Source organism: Mustela nigripes, chromosome 1 (assembly GCF_022355385.1).
Source record: "Mustela nigripes isolate SB6536 chromosome 1, MUSNIG.SB6536, whole genome shotgun sequence".
NCBI classification, from domain to species: Eukaryota; Metazoa; Chordata; class Mammalia; order Carnivora; family Mustelidae; genus Mustela; species Mustela nigripes.
In genome coordinates, this window is record NC_081557.1 from 234,743,251 (window position 1) to 234,763,181 (window position 19,931).

General features: G+C 38.3%; 1 protein-coding gene and 1 pseudogene across 4 annotated transcripts in view; both read right to left on the reverse strand.

The window, feature by feature from the left end:
- TMEM156 (transmembrane protein 156) overlaps positions 1-16,139 on the reverse strand; it is a 52,157-nt gene extending 36,018 nt beyond the window's left edge. For 2 of the 4 annotated variants that reach the window (XR_009400790.1, XM_059382559.1), the window contains exon 1: positions 15,705-16,139. Coding sequence is in view for 2 of the 4 variants with exons in the window: in XM_059382559.1 (XP_059238542.1) it covers positions 15,705-15,792 (88 nt within the window). In the remaining 2 variants the exon portion in view is untranslated. Of the gene's footprint in view, positions 1-14,338; positions 14,478-15,704 lie in introns of all 4 variants that reach the window. The other 2 variants (XM_059382572.1, XM_059382551.1) reach the window with 2 other exon arrangements.
- Positions 10,303-12,126, reverse strand: LOC132015507 (mitochondrial import receptor subunit TOM22 homolog; annotated as a pseudogene).
- Positions 16,140-19,931: the final 3,792 nt, after the last annotated feature.

Genomic DNA, 19,931 nt, shown 5'->3' on the forward strand with positions numbered 1-19,931 from the left:
GCTGTGTTCTCATCTCATTAGTTTATTCAGATCTATATTCCCATTCATTAACTCACTTTCAATTGTGTCTGATCTGTTTATTCCATTCCTTGTGTTTCTACTTTATGTTATTATATTTTCATAATTAGAATTTTGAGTTCTTTTTCAAATTTACCTGATTACATATTTTTTGAAAGATTTTATTTATGTATTTGACAGAGAGAGTGAGAGAGCACGAATTGGGGGTGGGACATGGCAAGCAGAGGAAACAGGAGAAGCAGACTCCCAGCTGCACAGGAGAGCCAGTGTAGGGCTCAACCCCTGGGATCATTACCTGAGTTGAAGACAGACACTTAACCAACTGAGCCACCCAGGTGTCCCTGACTGATTATATTTTTAAAATTTAATTTAATTTTAAATTCCAGTATAGTTAAACACAGTGTTATATTGGTTTCCAGTGCACAGTATAGTGATCTATAAATCTGCCTGATTATTTTTAATAGTTTTGTTTCTTACTCATACTTTTTGATACTATTTTTATTGAAACAAGCTAAATACTTACTTTATATTTTATATCTCATAATCCCTATCTGAATTCTTTAAAGATCTGATTCTGCTTTTTTGTCTCTAACGATTCTCATCTGTTAAGTCTTTGTGTTTTATGATTTTTGGTAGTAAATCATGTTCCTCAGAATTTTGATCAGGAAATTATTTGAGTTCTGGTTTGAAAACATTTTCCCCTAGAGAGGATTGGTATTTATCTCTGCTTGGTGTCTAATAGCACATTATCTCAAAACCACTTTAAATTAGATTTCTTGGTGTGGTTTAAAAAAAAAAAAAGGAACCCTTTATACACTGTTGGCATGTAAATTTGTCCACCCACTGTGGAAAACAATGTGGAGGATCCTCAAAAAATTAAAAATAGATTATATCATTCAGCAATTCCACTTTAGGGAAGATACCCAAAGGAAATGAAAACGGACTCAGAGATATCTGCACTCCCATGTTTGTCACAGTATTATACACAATAGCCAAGGTATGGAAACAACCCAAGTGAGCATCAATGGGTGAATGAATAAAGAAGATGTGTTACATATACACAATGGAATATTACTCACTTATGAGAAAGGAGAATATCCTGCTATTTGTAACAACATGGATGCACTTGAACACATTATACTAAGCAAGATAAGATAGAGAAAGATAATTACTGTATGATATAATTTATATGTGAAGTCTAAAAATGTCAAATGGAAGAGAGGGAAAATGAGAAGGGGGACTCTAGGCTCATCTCCTCTCATGAACACAACTAGATAAGTATCAGATCATCCTATGACCCCAGAAATCAACCTGAAGACTGACAGAACAAACTCCACGACTAAAGAGAGAGAAGAAGCAGAGACATGACTTAGGGGAGAAATGGATCGTGGATGTTGTGGAGGGGAGGAAGCCGTGGTCATAGAGAAGAGCAAGAGAGAGAGGAGCACACCAGGGAATGTTCAAGGAGAATGATTCGCTAAAGTGATGGGCTTGGAAAATGAGAGGGGCTAATTTCATGAGTTCTTGCAACCAGGAGAGCTTAAAGCCTAGAGCCTGAAATGCCAGGAAGCTTGACTGAGCTAGACCCTGGAGGACATTGCCCTGCTTTTGGAAGGAAGCCAGGCAAACATTCTTGGAGCGGCAGGAAGGGAGCAAATGGCACGGAAACAGTAGTCTGAAGAGTGCCTGGGGCACCGAGTGGGGAGATTATTTGCTCTTCTCAGAGCATGTCCCTGAGAGGCAATCTTCATGAAGACTCCTCTCAGGGAACAAAGGAGCTGGCTGGTGCCATTTCCCTTCCTAGCCCGTCCACATAGACTCAGAGCCACCAGCAGGAGGCAATACATTACCGACACTAGCTGCCTAACTCGCTTGCACCAAGTCCCACACACCTGCCCTCTGGCCAGACTGCCCTTCTCAGTCAAGCTTGCCTCAGTCCCAGCTCAGTAAGCCTCTCACTGGAAAGACCAGCACAAACTCCTACTCACACCACATCTCCTGACCTGCGAATTCTGCAGGGTCTCAGTTCCGGTGGAAGTGATATCAGGTCTCATTTCACAGGCAGATCAGAGCACTGGTTAAAATTCACCACATTCAGGCCAAGGACAAAACACTGCCCATAGCAGGTAAAGAGAGCCTCTAAAGATGACTAGCCTGAAGAATAGAGCAACCAAAATACAACAGCAGGGTGTATGCAGTGCACATCAGAGACACTTCCTGAAGGACCAGGCCCTGGACACTACATAACCTCTTATTCATATAGCCATTATCTCCAGGAGCAGGAAACATACTGTCTATTAAAACACAGAAGAAGGCAGAGACTTGGACAAAATGCCTAGATGGAGGAATTTATCCCAAATGAAAGAACAAGATAAGGCCACAGCAAGAGAACTAAGTGAAACAGATATAAGCAACATGGCTGATGGAGAATTTAAAGCAACAACCATAAGAATACTCATTGAGCTTGAGAAAAAAATAGAAGGGGCACCTGGGTGGCTCAGAGGGTTAAGCCTCTGCCCTCAGCACAGGTCATGATCTCAGGGTCCTGGGACTGAACCCCACATTGGGCTCTCTGCTCAGCAGGGAGCCTGCTTCCGCCCCCCACCCTCTGCCTGCCTCTCTGCCTCTCTCTCTCTGTCAAATAAATTAATAAAATCTTTAAAAAAAAAATAGAAGACATCAATGAGACCCTTATCACAGAGATGAAAGAATTAAGAAAGAATCAATCAGAGATGAAGAATGCAATAAAAAAGATTGGAAACACGTTTGATGCAATGAGCAGCAGGCTGGAGGAAGCAGAGGAATGAATTAGTGACCTAGAAAACAAAATTATGGAAAATAATGAAGTTGAACAAAAGAGAAAAAGACAACTTACACAACAGAGAATAGACTTAGAGAACTCAATGACTCTATCAAACATAGTAACATTCATATTATAGGAGTTGCAAGAGAAAAAGAGAGAGAAAGGGGGGCAGAAAATTTATTGGAGGAAATAATAGCTGAAAACTTCTCTAATCTAGGGAAGAAAAGAGACATCCAGATCCAAGGGCACAGAGAACTCCCATCAGAATCAACAAAAGAGGGGTGCCTAGAGGGCTCAGTTGACTAACCATTGCCTTTGGCTCAGGCCATAATCTCAGGTCCTGGAATCGAGCCCCATGAATCTGCTTTTCCCTCTTTTGCTGGTCCCCTCCCCACCCCGACTCATGCATGCTCTCTCTCTCTCTCAAATAAATAAATAAAATTTTTAAAACTAACAAGAGCAGGCCAACACCAAGACATACTATAATTATAGTAATAAAGAAACAATCTTAAAAGCAGCAAGACAGGGCACCTGGGTGGCTCAGTGGGTAAAGCCTCTGCCTTCTGCTCAAGTCATGATCTCAGGGTCCTGGGATTGAGGCCCACATTGGGCTCTCTGCTCAATAGAGAGCCTGCTTCCCCCCTTCTCTCTGCCTGCCTCTCTGCCTACTTGTGATCTCCCCCTCTCTGTCAAATAAATAAATAAAATCTAAAAAAAAAAAGGAGGGGGGGCAGCAAGACAGAAGGAGTCCTTAATTTACAAGAGAACATCCATAAGGCTAGCTGGAGATTTCTCAACATAAACCTGGCAAGCCAGAAGGGAGTGGCATATACTCAAAGTGCTGAATGGGAAAAACCTGCAGCCAAGAACACTCCAGCCAGCAAAGCTATCACTCAAAATAAAAAGGAGAGATAGTTTCCCAGATAGAAAAAGCTAAGGGGGTTTGTGCTCACTAAACCAGCCCTGCAAGAGACATTGATGAGGAGTGCAAAGGAGAGATGAAAAGTGACAAGAAATGATCAGAGAAAATCTCCAGTATCAACAACAAAACAAGTAATAAAATGGCAATAAATACATATCAATAATTACTTTGAATGTCAATGGACTAAATGCTCCAATCAAAAGATAGGCTGTCATAATGAATAAACAAACAAAAAGACCCATCTATATGCTGGCCATAAGAGATTCATTTTATTCATTTATTTTATTTATTTATTTAAGAAAGGGAGAATGAGAAGGAAAAGCAGACTCCCCACTGAACAGGGAGCCCTAGGCAGGGCTCGATCTCAGGACCTGGGACCATGACCTGAGCTGAAGGCAGATGTTTAACAACTGAATCACCCACGAGACTTATTTTAGACCTAACGACACCTACAGATTGAAAATGAGGGGGATGGAGAAACATTTGTCATGCAAATAGATGTCAAACACTCCAGTCAAAAGACATACGGTGTCAGAATGGACTAAAAAAAAAAAAAAAACCAAGACCCATCTCTATGGTGCCTTCAAGAGACTCATTTTAGACTGAAAGACACCTGCAGATGGCAAGTAAGGGAGATGGAGAAATATTTCTTACGCAAATGGATGTCAAAAGAAAGCTGGAGTAGCAATACTTATATTGGACAAACTAGACTTTAAAACAAAGGCTTGTAACAAGAGTAAAGAAGAGCACTATATTGTAATGAAGGGGACAAGCGAACAAAAAGATCTAACAATAGTGAATATGCATTCAACGTGGGAATATCCAAATATATAAAACAGTTAATAACAAACTTAAAGGAATAATCAGTAGTAATACAGTAATGGTAGTGAATTTTAACGTCCCACTTGCATCAATGGACAGATCATCTAAATGGAAAATGGACAAAGAAACAATGGCTTTAAATGACACACTGGACCAGATGGATTGAACAGATATATTCAGAGCATTCCATCCTAAAAACAAGAGTGTACATTCTTTTCAAGTGCACATGGAACATTCTCTGGAATAGGTCATATAGTGGGTCACAAAACAGACATCAACAAATACAAAAGGACTGAAATCATACCAGGCCTCTTTTCTCATCACAATGCTATGAAACTAGAAGTCAACCAAAAGAAAAAACTCGGAAAGACCACGAATACATGGAGGTTAAGCAAAATGCTACTAAACAATGAATGGGTCAACCAGGAAATCAAAGAAGAAATCTATTAATGAGCACTGGGTGTTGGATGTAAGGGATGAATCCCTGAATTCTACTCCAGTAACTAATATTGCCCTGTGTTAATTAACCAAAATTTAAATTAAAAAAAGAAAACAAAGAATAAATTTTCAAAAGACACAAAAACAAATAAAAATGAAAATAAATGGTCCAAAACCTTTGGGATACAGCACAAGCAGTCCTAAGAGGGAAGTATAGAGCAATACAGGCCTACTTCAGGAAGCAAGAAAAATGTGGAATAAACAACTTAACCTTACACCTAAAGAAGCTAGAAAAAGAACAACAAACAAAGCCTAAGGCCAGGTGGAGGGAAATAGTAAAGATTAGGACAGAGATAAATGATCTAGAAACTAAAAAAAACAATAGAACAGATTGTTGTTCTGTTCTTATCCAAGCCAGATTTATCAAAAAGAAAGGAGAAAGGACCCAAATAAAACGTCACAGATGGTGGGTGCCTGGGTGGTTCAGTTGTTAAGCATCTGCCTTTGGCTTAGGTCATGATCCCAGGGTCCTGAGATTGAGCCTGGCATCGGACTCCTTGCTCAGCAGGGAGCCTGCTTCTCCCTCTCCCAATCCCCCTGCTTGTGTTCCTTTTCTTGCTGTGTCTCTCTCTGTCAAATAAATAAAGTCTTTTAAGAATAAAATCACAAATGAGAGAGGAGAAATAACAACCAACACCACAGAAATATAAGCAATTATAAGCGAATATTATGAAAAACTATATGCCAAAAAATCGGACAACCTGGAAGAAATTAATAAATTCCAGGAAACACATAAATTACCAAAACTGAAACAGGAGGAAATAGAAAAACTTGAACCGATTGATAACAAGTAAAGAAGTTGAATCGGTAACAAAAAAATTCCAATAAATAAAAGTCCAGAGCCAGCTGGCTTCACAGGTGAATTCTACCAAACATTTAAGGAAAAGTTAATACCCATTCTTCTCCGACTATTCCAGAAAATAGAAAAGGAAGGAAAGCTTCTAAATTCATTCTACAAGGCCAGCATTACCCTGATACCCTAACCAGATTAAGACTCCTCTAAAAAAGACCACTATAACCAATATCCCTGATGAATGTGGATGCAAAAATTCTCAATAAAACACTAACAAATTACATTCAATAGTACATTATTAAAAATCATCACGATCAAGTGGGATTATTCCTGGGTTGCAAGGGTGGTTCAATATTCTCAAATTAATCAATGTGATATATCTCAATAATAAGAGAAAGGAAAAGAACCATATGATCATTTCAATAGATGCAGAAAAAGCATCTGACAAAGTACAATACCTATTCATGATAAAAACCCTCCACACAGTAGGTTTGGAGGGAACATACCTCAATATAATAAGGGCATATGCAAAAGCTAACATCATCCTTTATGGAGAAAACCTGAGAGGCTTTCAGGAACCTGAGAAAGATGTCCACTCTCACCACTTTTATTCAACCTACTGCTGAAAGTCCTAGCCTCAGCAATCAGACAACAAAAAGAAATAAAAGGCACTAACATTGGTAAAGAAAAAATAAAATTTCCACTATTTGCAGAGGACACAATACTATGTACAAAAAATCTTACCCCTGGGGATAAAAATATATGTTTATAAAAAATAAAAAATTATATAAAAAAAATCTGAAAGACTCCAAAAAACTGCTGGAACAGTTCAACAAATTGAGTTGAAATAAAATATCAGCTCAATAAAATTGAGTTGAAATAAAATAAAGTTGCAGGATGTACGCCAATTAAGCAGCAGAAAGAGAAATTAAGGAATCAATCCCACTTACAATTGCACCAAAAACAGTAAGATACCTAGGGATAAACCTAACCCAAGAGGTGTAAGAGCTGTACTCTGAAAACTGATGAAAGAAATTGAAGATGACACAATGAAATGACACACAAGACATTTCATGCTCATGAATTAGAAGAACGAATATTGCTAAAATGTCTGTCCTACCCAAAGTAATCTACACATGTAATGCAGTCCCTATTAAAATACCAACAGCATTTTTCACAGAATTAGAACAAACAATCCTAAAATTTGTAGACCCCAAAATAAAGACCCCAAATAACCAAAGCAACCTTGAAAAAGGAAAACAAAGCTGGGGGCATCACAATTCCAGACTTCAAGTGATATTACAAAACAAGTTGTAGTGATCAAAACAGTATGATACTGGCACAGAAACAGACCCGTAGATCCATGGAACAGAATAGAAAACCCAGAAATGAACCCACAACTACATGGTCAGTTTGTCTTTGACAAAGCAGGAAGGAATATCCAATGGGAAAAAGGCTCTTCAACAAGCGGTGTTGGGAAACCTGGACGGCAACATGCTAAAAGTGAAAATGGGCCACTTTCTTATACCATACACAAAATGAATTAAAGACCTAAGTATGGGGCATGAGACCATAAAAGTCCTAGAGGCAGTAACCTCTTTGACATCAGTCATAGCACTTTCTTTCTAGATGTGTCTCCTGAGGCAAGGGAAACAAAAGCAAAAAGAAATTGTTGGGACTTCATCCAAATAAAAAGCTTCTGCCAAGTGAAGAGAATATTTAATGAAATTAAAACTCAACACTCCAAAAATGAATAATCCAAAAAAAAAAAAAAAGTAGGCAGAAGGCAGAAGGGGTGCCTGTGTGGCTCAGTGGGTTAAGACTGCCTTTGGCTCAAGCCATGATCTCAGGGTCTTGGGATCGAGCCCCAAGTTGAGCTCTCTGCTCAGCAGGGAATCTGCTTCTCCTTCTCCCTCTGACTGCCTCTCTGCCTGCTTGTGATCTCTCTCTTTCTCTCTCTCTCTCTCTATCTCCGTGTCAAATAAATAAATAAAATCTTTTTTAAAAAAAGTAAAAAGTCACTTCACAGTAAACCTGGTGATTCACAGACCTGTACCCCTGGGGATAAAAATATATGTTTATAAAAAATAAAAAATTAAAAAAAAAATTTTTTCAAAAAAAAAAAAGTAAAAAGTCATATGTCAAATTTATCCAAGAAAACAAAAACAAAAATTAATTCTTGGATTGGGCTTGTCACATGTCATAGGCCATAAGCATTAATAGCCAAGTTATGGCCCAGTTCACATCCACAAACTCTCAAGGGCAATTTTTTCCTGTCTCTCTCCAGGGCCCAGATGGAGACAGACACACTTCCTCACAGCCAGGCAAGTTTTTTCTCCAGATTACTCATTACTTCTTCACAAAGCATGTCACATTTTATGTCCCAGCCTTAAGCTTCGGCTTCTGTCCCCCAATGTGTGACCCATGAAACAGAGACTCTAGGCCACCAGGAATTGATAGATGTTTCTCGGGTCACCAACCTGTTCACTCTTGCTTACCCATCTGGATTAATAATTTCTAACCTTTTCCACCTTTGAGTAGTTTTCTTACTTTCCTAGTACTTCAACTATGTATTTTGTTGTTGTTGTCTTTAATGTTTTATCTCACATTTTTAGATGTTTTGTGCCAAAGTGTTTTTCAAGATAATGACCACAAGAACAGAAGTTTCAACTCTCTGTTGACCTTCAAAAATAAGGGAGAATTTACAACAAAACCTTTATTGTTTGACAGGCACTACGTGTTCCAGAAACTATGGTATGTCAAGTCATATTTTCCCAATACCTAGGCTATTTCTCTGTTAGTGAGTTGTCAAGAAGGAGCATGGATTATTTCAGACATTACATATTCTAAGTGTTACTGCTTAAGTATATGAAATGGGAACTGAAGAAAAGAAAATGAGAAATTTTTACTACTAGAAACAACTATTTTGGCAATGCATTTGGTGGTGTCTTATAAAACTAAGCTATTCTACTACATGACAGTTACCAGATAGAAATGAAAACATATTTTCAAACAAAGAGTTGTACAAGAATGTTCATAGCAGCATATTTATAATGACCAAAATCTGGAAACAACCCAGTGGCCAAAGGGACAAATGTGACGTATTTGTATAAGGGACCATTTGGCGATAAATAGAAAGGAGCTACTGATACACTTCATAACATGGGTGAATCCCAAAAACATTATGCTAAAAAGTTAGACCAAAAATAAACACTGTATGATGATTCCATCCGTATAAAAAATAAGAAGGGATAAAACAAAACTATGGTGACATAGGAAGTTGCCTTGGGGAGAGGAGGAGATTTGACAGAAAATAGCAAAAGGAATCTTCTGGGAGTGAGGAAAATCTGTATTTTGTATGGCGCTGTAATTACAGAGGTGTGGACAATTGTCAAAATTTATAAAATCGAACAATTAAGATCTTTGTATTTTATTGTAAGTTGTGCCTTTAAAAAAATATAGCCAAACTAAACATAGCACAGCCAATGGTTGCTGTGTATCCTTCATCATTACTGGATATTTTGTATCATAATTCAGCAATTTAAAAAGATTAGCTGCCAGGAGAGAAAAAAGCCTGTGGCTTAGGTGCTTAATTTACAGAAATATTTGTTAACATACATTGTTTTCCTTTGGTCAAAGTCTCCTCTTTAGCAACTACCATAGACTCACAAAGTATCAATTTCAATAGCAAAAACAAATAATTTTATTTCTATTTGGGGTTCAGTAATTGAAGGGAAAGGGTAAAAGTATATCATGTTGCAAATGAATGATATATCCATGATGTTAACCAGATAAGGAATAGGGGAGTCTGGACAGGATATGGATTTATTCACAGAACATGTGGGAAAGACCATTTTTTTTTTTAAAGATTTTGTTTATTTACTTTGGGGGGAAGAGAGAGAGAGAGAGTGAGAGAGAGAGAGAGAGAGAGAGAGCATGAGCAGGGGAGAGGCAGAGAGATAAGCAGTCTCCCCACTGAGCAAGGAGCTAAAGGCAGGGCTCAATCCCAGGACCCTAAAAATTCTTGGTGGGAGGTAGAATTTTGTTTCAAAAATACAAGGTGGGGATGACAATGCCTGGTCAGCCTAAATCAGAAGACGGTTATAAGGGTCAGCTAAGAAGTGCTTCCTTTCAGAGTGTTTCCTTTTTGTTTCCAGTACAATATGACTCAGAAAATTCCCTCAATCAACAAATACTCAGTGAGTGCCTCCTAATGTGACAACTTCTGTCCTAAGTGCTTAAAACATGACCAACATAAACAAAAACCTCATTTTCAGTGTGCTTACATACTACTTGGAGAAATTGGACAACAAAAAGTACACACAATAAATAAGCAAGTTATATAGGGTATAAGTACTATGGGAAAAAAGAAGTATATATGGAAAAAGAGAAGTATAGAGGGGTAAGATATATTATCACATTACTGTTTTAAAGAAAGTTGTTTTTTCTATAAAAACAGAAAAGATATACAGAGAGAGCATTTATCTACCAATGCAGTGATACAAGCTGGTAGAAAGCATCCCAAGCTAGGGTGGGTATAGAACCTAATAGAGAAGAGAAGAAAACCAGTTCAGCCAAAACAGTGGAAAATAGTATCCTCAGCAGTATCTTTTTTTTTTTTTTTTTGCCAATAACTAATGTATGAAATATACATGTAAACAGACTGTGTTGATTAGTAGCCATTTTCATGTTACAAAGGTTCAGAAAATCCCATAAAAAATAAAATGTTACAAAGAAGTAAATCTATCCATCTAGTTTTATTCCTTCTCTGAATATTTTCCGGAAAGTCTCTCTTGAGAATGATGCTTCACCATGAAGGGGTTGACATATTTAATGCATCAAAATGAGTGATATGTCAAAGCACTTGGTATAGTACCTCATATATGTGTAAGTGTTTATTAAGTTTTAAAAAAAATTTTAGGAGCACCTGGGTGGCCCAGTCGGTTAAGCACCTGACTCTTGATTTTGGCTCAGGTCAGGATCTCTGGGTCATGATATTGAGCCCCACAGCAGGCTCCACACTCGGCACGGAGTCTGCTTAAGATTCTTTCTCTCTCTGCCTGTATGTGCGTGCTCTCTCTCTCCCCACCGCCAAATAAATAAATAAATAAATCTCTTTTTAAAAATTTAATACCTGGGGTACCTGGGTGGCTCAGTGGGTTAGCCTCTGCCTTTGGCTCAGGTCATGGTCTCGGGATCCTGGGATCGAGCCCCGAAACGGACTCTCTGCTACGCAAGGAGCCTGCTTCGCCCTCTCTCTCTCTACCTGCCTCTCTGCCTGTGACCTCTGTCTGTCAAATGAATAAATAAAATCTTAAAAAAAAATTTTAGTATATGTGCTGCCGAAGCGAGCACTTAAAAAAAAAAAAATTTTTTTTTTTTTTTTTTTTTTTTTAATACCCATTAGTCTCTTTCCTAGGCCATATTGGGGATTACTGATTAAGTTGCTTTTTTCTTTTTTTTTTTCTTTTCTCAATTGGAATCATTTTTAGTATTTAAATATAAAAAGTGAGCACTTAGTTTTTTCTTTCTAAGACAGACACACGGGTTTCTCGTAGCCAAAATGGGCAGCAGGAATGAGCTCCTCTTCTGTCCTCCACAGTCCCCATCCCATGGTCGAAACCACTGCTCGGCCCTCCCTCCTTTCTGGCATAGAAGTTCACAGCGGCTGCTTTACACCCCCGCTGCAACACATTACTATTTCATATTGTGAGCATGTCCCTTCTCCCCAGCAGGTTTAGATAGATCAATGTGCCAAAGTTAAAAAAAAAAAAAAATCCAAATAATTAGTTCCAACACTACTGAATTTTCAAACTTGTCCCACCAAGCCCAGTCAAAGAGCAGTCGGCATCTAGATCTTTCCAGGAAGTGAAGAGAGAGCCCCTGGCGTTCCTCCTGAGAGCCCTGGGTTAGGCCCTAGAAGCATCTGCTGCTGTCGCAGTTCTTGCTGCTCTTGCACTTGTAGCTTCTCAGTCTCAAAGACAACAGAAGAACTAGGAGCGTGAAGGAAGTAGTCCCAACCCACACGGCTGCCCTGGAAAACCTGCACATTTTCTGAGCCACAAAGAGGGAGAGATCCAAAGTGGCTCCAGCTGTGGACAGGACCCTCTCTGGGAACATCTCTGTCAGCCCCCACAGTCTCTCAGACAGGGTCTCATCTAGTTCCTCATCCTGCTCATCCAGCTCCTCCTCAGTCTTCTCAGAATGGCCTTTCGGAAGCCATTGGTCCACGGACAGGGGCACCCCAGGGCCGCTGGCAGAGGCGGCCATCACTGATGGACTTTCTAATGAGCCAGTCAATAAGAGGGAAATAACGTGCCGTTTTTAAGAAGGAAGATAACCCTTTCAGGCAAATGGGTTGCAGCGATCCTTGATAACACTGTTCTTTATCATACAGACGTAAGTTAAGGCATACAGAGCTTAATATACTTTAGGGTTTATCCTATAGTCCCTAAGTCAAGTTCCTTTATCCATTGTTTTCTTAAAGTTCACTGCCCCCTCATACTACCATTTCCCTCAGAAAGTGCTCAATGCAAGGGGGAAATTAAAGCTGGTAAACACAGTTTATGTTAGTTTGGTTCTTAAATATAAGTGAGGAAGTCGAACAGCTAGATAAAATTAGGTTTCAGGTGTGTTTATGGCTGCTACCCATCTCGCATTGCCACGGACGGTCAGTAAGACACTTGTAGAACTCACTACAGTTTCTGGTTTCAAGATTGTCTGAGATATTGAGATGAGTACATTTTCTCTGAAAATTAGTAGTAATCGCTTCTCTTAGAAAGTGCTTCTGCAAGCAGGTTAAGGAGGAATATTAGCTGATGGCTGGAACTCTGACAGTGATTCCTCTTTGCAACAAAAAAGGGAAGGAACATCCTCCCCAGACAGGCTCGGAAGCAATTTTTATGTCCCCATCACACCTCTTTTACATTGCTGTTTTAATAATGATTTTAATTATTTACCAACCAGGCCTCCCCTTGACTGAAAACTTGAAGAATTGCCTTTCGTTTTTTGTAGCCCCGGGTTCCTGGCTATTCATTCCCATTTCAGTACACTTGCCGAAGTGAGCACAGGTAGACGTTACTTGTAAGTATAAATAAATAAATAAATAAATAATCTGTGAGAGCCCCCTTTTTAAGAAGCATTGATTTATTTATTTGACACACAGAGAGAAACAGCAAGAAAGGGAACGAAGCAGGCGGAGTGGGAGAGAGAGAAGCAGGCTTCCCTCTGAGCAGGGAGCCCAATGTGGGGCTCGATCCCAGGATCCTAGGATCATGACCTTAGCCAAAGGCAGATGCTTAACCACTGAGCCACCCAGGCACCCCCAGATTTCTATTTGTTAACCAGATCTCGCTCTCTTAACACTGCAAGTCCAAGAAAAGTTTGGTGAGGTCTTCTGTTTGGGGTCAATCCAGGCTCCCTTAATTGCAAGGAGCTCTGAATCAAAATATATCCATTCCTTTTTCTAGCTCCATTATCTACATGCAACATAAGTGTATCAATTCATGACTCCAACTATTGGCTCTCAGTATAAGCTGCCTTTCAAGTAAACTGAAAGTATTAAAATAGTTTCTCTTGCCGGTATATGTGCTCAGTGCGAACTCATTAAAAGTCCAAAACACTGCTGAAGAAGTTCCTCTTCCTCAGTAAAGTTAGACTAGAGAGCTTAGACTGTGTAATTATGATAATTGAATATTCTGAGTAATGATTATTCAGAGACTCGGATACATTCTTAATGAAAAAGGATCAAACATGGTTCTCTATTTTTAACTTGGGCCTTCAGAGGGTTTATTATTTTGAAATCAAATCTATTAAACTTTGTGAATACATTATTCCTCATTAAGATTCCTTCTGAATTCATTTGATGTCTGAACGACATGGTATCTGTGAATAATTTATAAGTAAAAATCATTTTACAATATTTATCTTAGAAATTAAAGTGAATAGAATATAAGAAAAAATGGGGGAAAAAACCCACAAGTAACTGATGGGGAGAGTAAAACTATACAGGATAGTCTCAAGGTTAATTTTAGCACTTCCTGAACACTCTTACCTTATCATCTAAATAATTTACAAGGTATTTTATGAAATATGTTAGTTGACAAGTCGTCACGTTTCATGAGGCAACTGTAATTGTGATTAAAAAATTACTGAAAAAAGTGAAGCAATTATGTGACCTTAGTCAAGTCTTTATTAGACTATACAAAATGAGGCTATATGAACTTGTTCCCGGTGACCCACAAGCCATTAAAAAATATAAAGTAGTATTATTGCACTATTGCATGTGTAAAATATTCTGCCCAATAATCAACCTTTCCTTAACGGTGGCTCTGTGCAAAATTCCTCCTACCACAAAATGACATTGGGATTAAGATGATGGTTTTTTTTTTTCAAACACTTTTGTTTATTGGCCCCAGGGAGGGTTCCTTTGTAACAAAATTCCCAAATAAATCCATCCCCCTCAAAGAGTCCAAGGAAATACCTATGCTGTTCTTGGGCCAGGAAAAGACAAATGGCCATTTTCAGTCTGAGGAGGCAACATAGGGAGTATTGAGAGCTGATGTAATCATCTTGAAAGTAAGAAGATGAAAATCATTGATGGCTGATTACCCTCAAGGCATCTGCTCAAAAAAGAAAAACTTTTAACATGGTCTGGCGTTCACCAATTCTCATAAAACACTAACCAATAGTTAGCAGTTTAAGAAATCTTTTCTAGGCTGACTACTTGGTTTTCATTAGCTGAACCTAGGTTTTTGGAGGTCAAGGTCAATCTTTATGGCCTACGTTAGATTAACTATTAAATGAGCTTACTCCCCACCACAAAAAGCTTAAAAATCGAAATATGTTATCTCCATTCCAATTCTAACTCTTCTCTTTCTATTTTCACTATGTGGAATCAAGAATTAAAACTACATGTTATAGTTGTTTCACGTAAGCAGCATAACTCCAGAAAACCAAGAAAAATGTGAAAAATTCAATTTTTCACAAAATTGCACTTGGTGTTTATTTTAAAAATATTGTTATCTGGCCACCTAGCGTCACGTATATGCAACAATAATCATCACAGCCAGCCATCAAATGGAAGCTTTTTGCTGATCTTAAACAAATTCATATAACTTTGATGCTAGAATACAGCATTTTCTTTTTTTCTCCTTATTAAATGCTAGGGAGCGCATTTACCATCGAAACAGTCACATTAATATATTTCCAAATCTTTTATTGACCTATAAAAACAGCTGAAACCTATAAAAACAGGTTTCAACAAACATACACAAGACCCTGAATTATCCACAGTATTAATTTTGTTCCTTTTTACTCTAGTAACAAATCCACAAACACGCACACCTTTTGAAATTTGCACCCATCTCATTTTAATTCTATTTTGAATACTCCTATTTTTCAAAAGGCAGCAGTGAGTTACTTGTGTTAAATGGCTGTGATGGATGGAAATCAAGCATTTTTAACATAATAAATATCACTTGCTTTATAAAAATCATTCCAGAAGCTAAAAGCATACTTAGAACTGTTTCGAAGGAAATGAGTTCAAAGAGCAAAATCATGTGAGAAGATTAATGTAAACTTGATGTTTAAAATCTAGACTCCAGATATTAAAGACATCTCTTCATTTTTCATCTCATGATCGTGTGCCACAATAATTTAGTGCTGGGAATAAGGTTACTGTGCTCTGTAAGAGTCAATTAACATTACAATCTCATTTGCGTAACTTTTTAGACGTAGACTTTCGGCCCATGCAGCGTGTATCTAAAAAGACCTTTCCTGTGACCATTAGCTGTCATGAGTTTTAAGAAATTAGAAAAAGAAAAAATAAATTATAATGATACACTCACCTTTCGGTGTCTTAAAATATTCGGGCAAAAGTAAAATGAACGCGATCACTATTGCCAAAAGTAATTTAAAGAGAGCTGTTTTTGTCATGTCTCTTCACATGACACGGTGTGTTCCTGTCCAGGACATGGGTGGCATGTCTCTTCCTGCTTTGGGTTTCATCTCTGCAGTACTTTAAGTTTATGCAATTTGCTTCATACTCACTTCCTTTTGGGTAAGACTTAAAAAAAAAAAAAAAAAAAAAAAAGAGGGTTTGAACAGAAACGTCTTCATTTTGAGTCACTTTCCATTATGAAAACTACTGTCTAAGAAGTAAGATACTTTCAAACTATCTTCTAAACAAGAAATACTAAAAAAAAAAAAAAATCTCAAGAAGCAAAGGGGTCTTGTCCTCATCCAGAATTGAAGCTAATTTCCCACGTTTATCAGTCTGTAGGAGTAAATATAAACCCACAATATACACGCCAAAAACAAACGATGAAGGTCAGTCACGTCCAGTTACTCATTTACTTGTTAAATGATTGTTGGCCCCTTTTAAATGCCAGGCTGAACTGGATTCTGGTGTTCAGGAAAAGAGTGTGTCTATTAGACCGCAAACAGTACAAATGTAAGGATAAATGTAAGGATAAACCAAAATTTCAATTTTACTTTACTACCTTGTATAAAGCAGTGGAATGGGACTCATTATTATTATGCCTATAAACAGTGTGATCATTGTTCCTGAACCCACACTGTCCATTCCCGTTTCAAAAAATGATCTTTCATTATGATAATCCCAGTGAAGTAAAAGACTTTGTCTTAGAAAATAAATGAAGAGTAGGGGAAGTTCAGGGTGAAGAAAGAATATGTGCAAACAAATACTTTTATTCCATTGTTTTTGTTTTCTAGTTAAAAAAACAATGGTAGGGAATATCTCCAATCTTTTTCTACCTGGTCATTCCCTCTGGTACCTCCATCACCCCATGTGTTTCCATTCATCCTATCTGTTCCTACCGACCCAACCCTGGGCTTATGAAAGGTTGGGTGACTGGGGAGTAGGAGGCAGGGAACAAAAGTCCCAATGTGGCTTTGTGGTGAGTACAAATTAACTGTCTCGACTCGGATTGGGTGTGGGGATTTGATTGACAGAAGGGAATTGTGGGTCAAGAGACCTTAGAAACTGAATCTAAGAACAGTCAAAATGGGACTAGAACTTCAAACATGAGGCTTATTTTATGAGCAGCATCAAGGATCATTCCAAGGAAGGGAGGAATTGATGAGAGTCATTGCCTGCACAGCATATTGGTCTGAGACATGTTATGTCATATGTCCAGCAGGGTCTTCAGTAAAGATGCTGGTGGAAAGGGGTAAGAGACCCTGTCTTTTAATTCTTTCCTATCTTGTTGGTGTCACTAAGTGACAGTGGACTTCCTACTCCCCCCTTAACCCTGTTTTGATTCCCCGATTTTTATTTACAAATACAAACATTCCAATCATAATTTTACTAATGGAGAAGAAATTGATCAAGAAAAGATTTACTTGATGTTCCATCACTCGGTTAGTTTAATTCCTTGATCAATTTTCTTTAAAAGGGCAGCTAGGGGTGTCTGGGTGGCTCAGTGGGTTAAGCCTCTGCCTTCGGCTCAGGTCATAATCTCAGGGTCTGGGGATCGAGCCCCGCATCAGGCTCTCTGCTCTGCATGGAACCTGTCTCCCCTTCTCTCTCTGCCTACTTGTGATCTCTCTCTCTCTCTGTCAAATAAATAATACTAAAATCTCAAAAAAAAAATAAAAAGGTAGCTGAACCACTTTTTTATTTTTCCACTTTAATTTGATTTCACTGAAATTAGTTTTGTGAGTATCTGTCCTTTTTTATGAATAATAATGCTTTGGTTCATTGATTAATTCTCTTGTTCATCTCAGATTTTATGGGTTTGTGAGTTTTCTTTGTGGTAGTGTTCTTGCAGGCCTCCTTCTTCCTTCCCCACCCCTCCCCCCAACATGGCGTCAGATGGTTGGTTTTATTCTTGAGCATCTGGAAGACAAACTTCCCTGGTAAGCTCCGTGGGCTCCTCTGGAGCTGTGCAAACGGTAGAAGTCAAGAGACCAACCAGGGCAGTGCCTCACTTCTCTGAGGATGTGGGGGAGTCAGGATCTCACACCTGTCCCATAATCCATTTGCTGGACACTAGTGTATCATGTCTGATTGAGCAAATTATGAGAAATATGATATGCCCTGAGATATTTCAGGAATATTCTCCCTTTCCATCAGTGTTCTCCTTCCTTTTGTTTTTCTTTTAATGGTACCATCCCCTTTCAATCAACTGAACACGAAAACTCTGCCGAATAACTTATTTCTAAAGACTTCAGTAGATTTTTAATGGTCCTTAGATAATTCATTTAATGATACTCCAACTGTGTCCTTTAAAAATATTTGTTTATGTAGCACTACAATGTGAATATTCATTTATATAAATCTTTGTGTGAGTCTGATTTATGGCGTGGAATTACTAAGACAAACAGTGCAAAGGTTTTTGGAATTCTTAATTCATATAAACACCTATCTCCCAGAAGAAGTGAGTCAATATAGACACAACCAAGAGTGTATGAGAATGCCCATGTCACGAATGTCAACATTGGCCATTTTAGTCTCTCAACTTTTGTCCATTTAAAAAGGAAAGGAAAACACTTGTTTTAATACTCATTTCTCTGCTGGCAAATCTAAACATTTTTCATATTTGCTGGCAATTTGAATTTCTTATAAATTGGCTGTTCATGTCTCTTACTGGAACATTTGTATCCTTGTTGTTGTTTTATAGGCCTTTTTCTCTACTGGGAATATGTATCCCTTGCCACATATGTTGCAAACATTTCCCTCAGGTTGTCATGTTCCATTTCTTTTTGTATAGGGTGGGTTTTTTCCTCCCTATTTGTGACAGAATATAAAATATGGTAGATTATGGACTTAAAAGGTTTATGTTAAGAAACACAATTCTTCCTCATTGTATTTGTAATATTAAATGTAAATATAATATTTACAATAATATAATTATAATTATAATATCAAACACAATTCTTCCTCACTGTAGTCATAATAATTTATATCTTACTAAGGAGTTTACTTTTTTTTAATTAAGATTTTATTTATTTATTTGACACAGAGAGAGAGCCAGAGAGAGAGGGAACAGAAGTTGGGGAGTGGGAGAGGAAGAAGCAGGCTTCCTGCTGAGCAGGGAGGCGGATGCAGGGCTCCATCCCTGGGATCATGGTCTGAGCCGAAGGCAGACACCTAACAGATTGAAACCACCCAGGTGCCCCCAAGCAGTTTACTCTTAAAACAAAATTTACTTGCAGCCTGATTTTGGCTGCCTGGAATGCATAATAACAAACTAAGAAGCCTAGTCATCTTTTTAACAGTGGAAACATCTGACCTTCTAATAAATTGTTAGACAGTTAATACTAATGGTAAAGGACCACAGCTCCATAGTTTTGTTTTATAATTTCCAAAGCTTCTTCATAGATATTAGATTATAAAGGGAGAATCTAAGAACATGAGTACAAATCTGCTATTACCCATGCATTGTGGACTTCTCTCTCCTACCTCAATGAAGAAGTAAGAAATTAATACATCTAGGGCGACTGGATGGCTCGGTGGGTTAGGCCACTGCCTTCAGCTCAGGTCATGATCTCAGGTCCTTGGGATCGAGCACCGCATCGGGCTCTCTGCTCAGCAGGGAGCCTGCTTCCCTATCTCTCTCTATCTGCCTGCCTCTCCATCTACTTGTGATCTCTCTCTGTCAAATAAATAAATAAAATCTTAAAAAAAAAGAAATTAATACATCTAAAACACAAAAGGGTGTTATTACATTAGTGTTTATCCTCCTTAAGTCTTATACTTCATATCATAGACTCAGGCTCTCAAAGCACTTTAATGTGATCATACATCTAATGAAGGCTAAAACCCTAATAATAATTGTACCCTGTGTGCTAGATACAATTTTTTAACAATTTATACACTTAACCAACTGTGCCACTGGGGCGTCCCAGACCCAAATTTTTAAAATGACAGAATTCTTTATTTCCAGGAGCTTCTTTCTTTGCCCGAGGAAGCAAGAACAACATACTTTTAAAAAATAATAAATAACAGCCTTAAAAAGGATGCGTCAGGGCGCCTGGGTGGCTCAGTGGGTTAAAGCCTCTGCCTTCGGCTCAGGTCATGATCCCAGGGTCCTGGGATCGAGCCCCGCATC